The 6,000-nt window shown below is 47.2% G+C and overlaps 1 protein-coding gene across 1 annotated transcript; it reads right to left on the bottom strand.

Annotated features, from left to right (window-relative positions):
* Nucleotides 1–359: 359 nt before the first annotated feature.
* Nucleotides 360–1,037, bottom strand: BJ212DRAFT_1400523 (uncharacterized protein). The gene is made up of 3 exons (XM_041337317.1): nucleotides 879–1,037; nucleotides 566–730; nucleotides 360–517 (listed from the first exon to the last, which is right to left on the bottom strand). The coding sequence occupies exons 2-3, from the start codon at nucleotides 676–678 to the stop codon at nucleotides 448–450; spliced, it is 183 nt and encodes a 60-aa protein (XP_041185886.1). The 5' UTR covers nucleotides 679–730; nucleotides 879–1,037; the 3' UTR covers nucleotides 360–447.
* Nucleotides 1,038–6,000: the final 4,963 nt, after the last annotated feature.

Below are 6,000 nucleotides of genomic sequence, written 5' to 3'. Positions count from 1 at the left end.
CATTAGTCTCCTCTAATAGTCAGACCATGAAGAAGACAATCATTCTAGCCGAACATGCCGTGACTCACGGAGCTACTCAACATCAATGTTTCCGGATCTCCCAGGCCTGTAGGCGTACCGCTCGAATCTTATCGGCATCATCGACATCGCCAGGTATTCCAAAACACGAGCCTGCGCCGGTATCATCGCTGCCGTTCTCTGCCACACCCGTATGCTCGCTTTCCAGATAAAAAATGAGTATTCCTCTCACAACTACTACAGGATAACCTTCTCGCACTTGCGATCGGCAACTCGAACGGCAATGATAACTTTGACCTGTTGTCCGTTTGAGGATCCTTTGTCGAAATTGGACGAGCTTAGGACATAGAGACATGTCTCCTTGATTTAGTTGGAAATAAAATTTTCTTATGTCTGTGTTTATTGTGATCGACTTCACTTGCATTCTTCTTAAACAACCTTCCATCTGATGTGGTTTATACCAAGTAGAATAAGGCTAAATAAGCACTCCAGCATTTGCCTGGTGACCGCGCAAAAGCAAGAATGGTGAAGGACCTCCGGAGGTCACACTGGCGTGGGAGATGCCGGTGAAGTTTCAAGGCGTGGAGGCTTCGTGCGGTTGCGGTCAGGCCTGGCGCGGGAGGGCGCAGGTTGGAACTTATACCTTGTTCTTGTCAACATTTGACAGCCGAAGCCGAAGCACTTCAGAAGGGTAACAAGACACCTACTACTAGTAAGTCACGACTCTACCAGAAACCAGTTTCAGCCAACGCAGGTAGAATTTCACGAATTCAAACGTTAAGTATCGCACTAGCTAAATTAATACAAGCCAGCTATGAAGCTTTTTTTGTCGCATAACGCGAACTACTAATCTCTCTTAATTTCATTTCATTGTAGTAAGCATTCCGAGGGAATTGTGAGGCGGTACTCAGCTGCATTTCCAGTGGCGATATTTATATAGCCGACCGATGTGAGTCCGAGCTTGACCTAAATCATATTCCCTGGGAGAATTATGCGATAATAAACGAGGACGAGAGGTCCGGGTCAATGCTACTAGAACAATCCAATGGCATTTCCTATTTGCGCTGGTCAACAGCAAGAGCTTGCTTTGTAGACTCTCCGACGAATGTGCTGGTGAGCACTATGCAACCAGTGTAGTTAAATTGAGCCATCGGGAACCTGTAGTGTCTCTCTGAGTACAAGAGATAGCGTGTAGCAGTCACACCTTCCAGTCAGACACAGCATCCCAGTCCTTGCATGATCGTTTTTTTCTCAAGCTCAACCCTACCACGACCATCTTCTGCGAGGCGGGAGATAGTCAGTGCTCATTTCTCCAAAGCGAGCTATCTGTTATTGTGAAGCAAATCGGGGATTATGAACATTACGCAAATCGCGATGAAGATGGCAATACTGCTCTCATAACCTAGAGATCGTCCAGCTTTGGTCAGTGACGGAGATTGTTCAAGTTCTTTCCTCGACCAAGTTTTCCTCGCATGGCTTGAAAATACCAGATTTAATCGAGGGTCCGAAACCAAAGCTGAGCAAACCTCCACAAGAAATGAGAGCTGGTCTCACGGTGAGCTCATCCCGTTTGTACTATCCAGATATAAGAAATAGAATACCGGGTAAAAGAGCACTTCGTTACATATCGACAGAGTTCACACTCACATAATTCAGACTGTAGATAACCACGATAACCAACATATGCAAGTTGAACTTCCATAGTAGTCTCCTCTCAAGATCATCATGAGCATGACTAGGCACGCTGGTGGGCGATTCGTCAATCGCATTTGCAACCTGTTCTACATCGTCAATAACAAACATTACTTTGAGAAGATAAACACGCAACTGGGAATTTGGTATTGCTGTTCCTGGTGCCTGCAAAGACAGTAAGGTGAGAGAATAGTGCTCTGGATTTACTGCAGCGGGAAGCCACGGATGACAGTGTATCATCTGACAGGTCATTGACAGCACATTCAACAATAAGAATAGGGTCGGCCATCTATACTCTACAGCAAGACGGAAATGTCAGCGAGCGGCGATAACTTCTTCGGCCTGAAACATACTATCTCATATCGTGGCTCACCATGTAGGAACCGCCATGGCATCATGCGCTTGTGCAGTGATCGCATGAATGATTACTACTAAGTACTTATTAAGAATACTTGGAGTGTAGGGGTGATCAAGTGTTTGTTTTGAAACTGTTAACAGAAGAGGGCAGAAAGCTAATTTTGGTGGCGTACACATGCTTGAAACGTCGTAAGTCAAACCGTAAGTCAAAACGAGTTTGGGATTCCAAGGCTTACATGGGTGATTATGCAAATCGGCTGTTTAATTCCCCAGGCCTTGTGAAGTATCATAGCATCGGAGACAACTAGCCCCGCTGACGTACATAATTGAAAAATGTGGGATCTTGATTCCAAGGGATCAGACTTGTGGTGCAAAAAATGCTGCGGCGCTGTATTTCTTGGAGCGGATGTGACCGCACTTGGACAAAACACCAGAATATTAACAAGATGAGGCGAAATGGAAGCTGTTGCCAAACATCCACTTCTCAGAGTTGTCAGACCAAATACTTGGGAGGAAAATGTTCACTCACGCCTGTATCAGCAGCTAATCTGGCTGACCTCGGTGAGCTTCTCTAACTCCAGAACATCAGTCTCCACTAAGCCCATTGGCCCTAGTCAGCTAGAACGGCAACTTGGGGCTGTCCGAATCAAAGAAGTGTGGAACGACATGTATCGTGCGATCCATGCGAAGGAGTAACCACGACACGGGAATCATCCAATGGCGTCATTCGTGAGTATTTGAATAGCCACGCTTTTCATTTGAGGGTGAGTTTTCAGTTTAGCCTACTGCGGGTTGATAATGAGATGGTGACGCCAGACGTTCTGCTCAGAATGAGCCCCATTGGAGTCTGTACACAGGTTAGCACTGCACTGACGTCTATATAGAAGCTACCTGCTACATTGAGTAGTTAGAATAATCCCAGAGAACAATCTGCCAATCTTTTAGCCAACTCAATGCTGACGATATCTGGACGATTTTAATTGGTTGACGATAATCAGTGACAATGACAGCATTATCACGTAAACACCAAGTGCGCTGCACAGCCAGTGTGTTCTATGTAGAACATCAAATGCCGGATCGATTGGGCGGTTTCAGGGCTATTCCCAGGATCATTCTGTTTATTCGCATGCTATGATGCGACAAGAAGTTTGGCTGGACTACGTCGACGGTAATTACTTGGAGGCTTGTAGCTAGTGTACATACAAACCAGTGCATTGACTGTGGTTGCACATGTTAGTAATTATGTCCCCTGCATGCTTGGTGTCAGTCATATATGTCATGACCGGCGTATCGCAGCGGATTCCATGGCTTCTAGAAAGCCAAGACGTGTGTCTAATACGGATCAATTTCTACGTCCATATAGACAGCTCCCCTTCTACGAACTTTTACAACATCTAGTAATGTAGATATATATATACGTGTGTGGAAACGTCGCGTGGGTGCATTTACCGAATTGACACGTACTTATATACTTCATCTGACTAGTCGATTCACAACCGGTCCTGGTCAACGTCCACCCCCATGATTACTGGTTATTCTGTCGCGACCTTGGTGGTCTTCATCATATCAATTGGGTTCGTGATATACCCAGTTTCTATACCCACTCCTCGACGAATACCCCGTATTCCAATAAATTTAACAACCGCCCCAATCCTCGCAATTGCAATCCTCTGGGCAGCACAATGTCTCGACCCAGCAGTCATTCGCGGAGGCATCGTTGGTACAGACGGTGTTAAACCTTACAACATCCTCATCCTCTTTTTCTCCCTTGCCTACATGGCTATTACCCTCGACATCACCGGTATCCTTCAGTCAGCAGCGTTTTGGGTTAGCAACAAGGGTGGTTCAAACGGCTGGAAACTCTACTCCTACTTCTACCTCATGCTTACCCTCCTGTCAATCTTGCTCGGAAACGACCCAGTCATTCTCTCTGGAACCGCATTTCTTATTTACTACACAAAAGTCGCAGAGCTTAATCATATCTCATGGCTCATGTCTGAGTTTGCCGCGGCAAACACAGCGAGCATGGTCTTGTTTGTCGGGAACCCGACGAATGTACGTCTCGACCCTGTATTGTTGACCTCAAATGTAAATATGACACGTCCTTCCATCGATAACGTTAGGTCGTGATCTGTGAAGGTTTCAGCGTGAATAATGCCGCTTTCACAGCGTACACCATCCTCCCATTTATTGCTTGCAGCATCTTCTGCTTCTTGGCTCTTGGTGGTCAATACCGCAATAAAAAATATGTTCCTCGCAAGTTGAACCACGCCGCCGACCTTGACGCTCGTTCAGTCCTCCTTGATCCGATCGGCGCTTGTGTCGGTAGCTTCATGCTTGGTTCAGCCCTCATTCTGTGCTTGGTCGTCAGCTTCTTCGGAATTGACGTGTGGAAGATTAGCTTGCCTTTTGCTGTCACCAAGTTTATCTATGATGTTGCCTGGGATCACTACCGCTTTGTCAGGAAGTTGCCTATGCTCGGGCGCGGGCAGAAAGGGCCAGAGGAAAATGGAATACCGTCAGAGGACTTCATGCTGCAAGATGCCCAAATATTATCAGGTGACAAGAGTAGGCATCGTCAGTCCTCACCCCCAGTACCCACGACAGACGAGATGGATTTCATCCCCGATTCCGATCGCGTTGTCGTCAACGATTTCTCCTCACCTTCATCCAAGATCTTCGCAGCCCGGTGGCGCTCCAAATGCATCGCCCTGCACAAACAGCTGCACGCTCACTTCCCTACCTTCTTCACCGCGCTCCCTCGGCTCCCTTTCGCCCTTGTCCCATTCGCCTTCTCGCAGTTTATATTGATTGAAGCCCTGTCGCATCAGGGTTGGATAGACGTCTTTGGCACGTGGTTACTACGTGCAACTCACGGAGACATGTACCGCACCATCTGGCTGATCGGTGTTCTTGGAGTAATCCTGTGCAACATCTCTGGGACAAACATTGGTGCAACGATTCTGCTCACGAAGGTCGTGCGTGCGGCATCTCCTATGTTGTCCGATCAAACCATCCGCGCAGCTGCTATTGCCCTTGCTGTAGCCAGTAATATCGGTGCCGTGTCGTTCACCTTCAGCGCAAGCCTCGCTGGGCTTCTATGGAAAGGCATCCTCAAGCAAAAGGGTATCATCGTATCCCAGGCGACGTTTGCGTACTGGAATGCGCTTCCGTTGGTGGTGATGATGATCGTTGGGCTTTCAGTAGTCTGCGCAGAGATGGCTGTTTTATACTAGAACTGTATTCTGAAAGGAATCGGACACTGGTATATTGTACAGCAAAGCCCCTAAATCCTGCGGCTGCGCTCCGCGTGGATGGCAGAACAGGGGTGTGTGGGCACGTGGCGGCGTGCCCCACAAATGCTGTGGACAAGGAACGGGTGACTAGACTCCTTGTGGATTGTAAATAGCCACATGTCAGCCACTATCAGATCGTCCAACACTTTAATTCGAGTGCCTTTGCTGTACTTATTCAGTACTAGTCATCTGATGGCATGCACATTAACATCGCTTTATGTACATTAAGTTATTACTTACCATGCTACGGAGATATCCAAAGGACAGACGATGATCGTCATCCAATGTTTGGTCTGTCACAAGGTATGTTCGTGCACCAATCCGTGATCCTTCTGGTGAACCTGTAGTTAGGCCATATATATACTGGATGACTTTCCGCGGCGTTCAGGACGCTGTTCTAGTTCTGAACGACCTCTGCTGACGTACAGCTGTCCAATGTCAGCCTCACACGTCAAACTGACATTGTCTAGAAGGGACCCCCTTTCTAGATTAATTTCAAATCGTGTTATAAACAGCTTTCAAACGCCGCGGCGATATCGCAAACCTCTGGTATGATCCACTTGTTGTACGCGCATTGACAACATCCCATTTTCAGGGTCGACTGCTATATCTGCAGCTCAATATAAAGGCACTTGTG

Source organism: Suillus subaureus (genome assembly GCF_016647635.1).
Source record: "Suillus subaureus strain MN1 chromosome Unknown BJ212scaffold_115, whole genome shotgun sequence".
NCBI lineage: Eukaryota > Fungi > Basidiomycota > Agaricomycetes > Boletales > Suillaceae > Suillus > Suillus subaureus.
Note: the sequence above shows the minus strand (reverse complement) of the source record. Positions and strands in the feature narration are given on the sequence as shown.

Excerpts from the sequence above, each read along its gene's own strand:
- BJ212DRAFT_1400523 (XM_041337317.1), bottom strand. The coding sequence starts at position 678 with ATGTTGACAAGAACAAGGTATAAGTTCCAACCTGCGCCCTCCCGCGCC. Across the intron at positions 518-565 it reads CCGGCATCTCCCACGCCAGT|GCAAATGCTGGAGTGCTTAT; the intron begins GTGACCTCCGGA and ends CGCGGTCACCAG.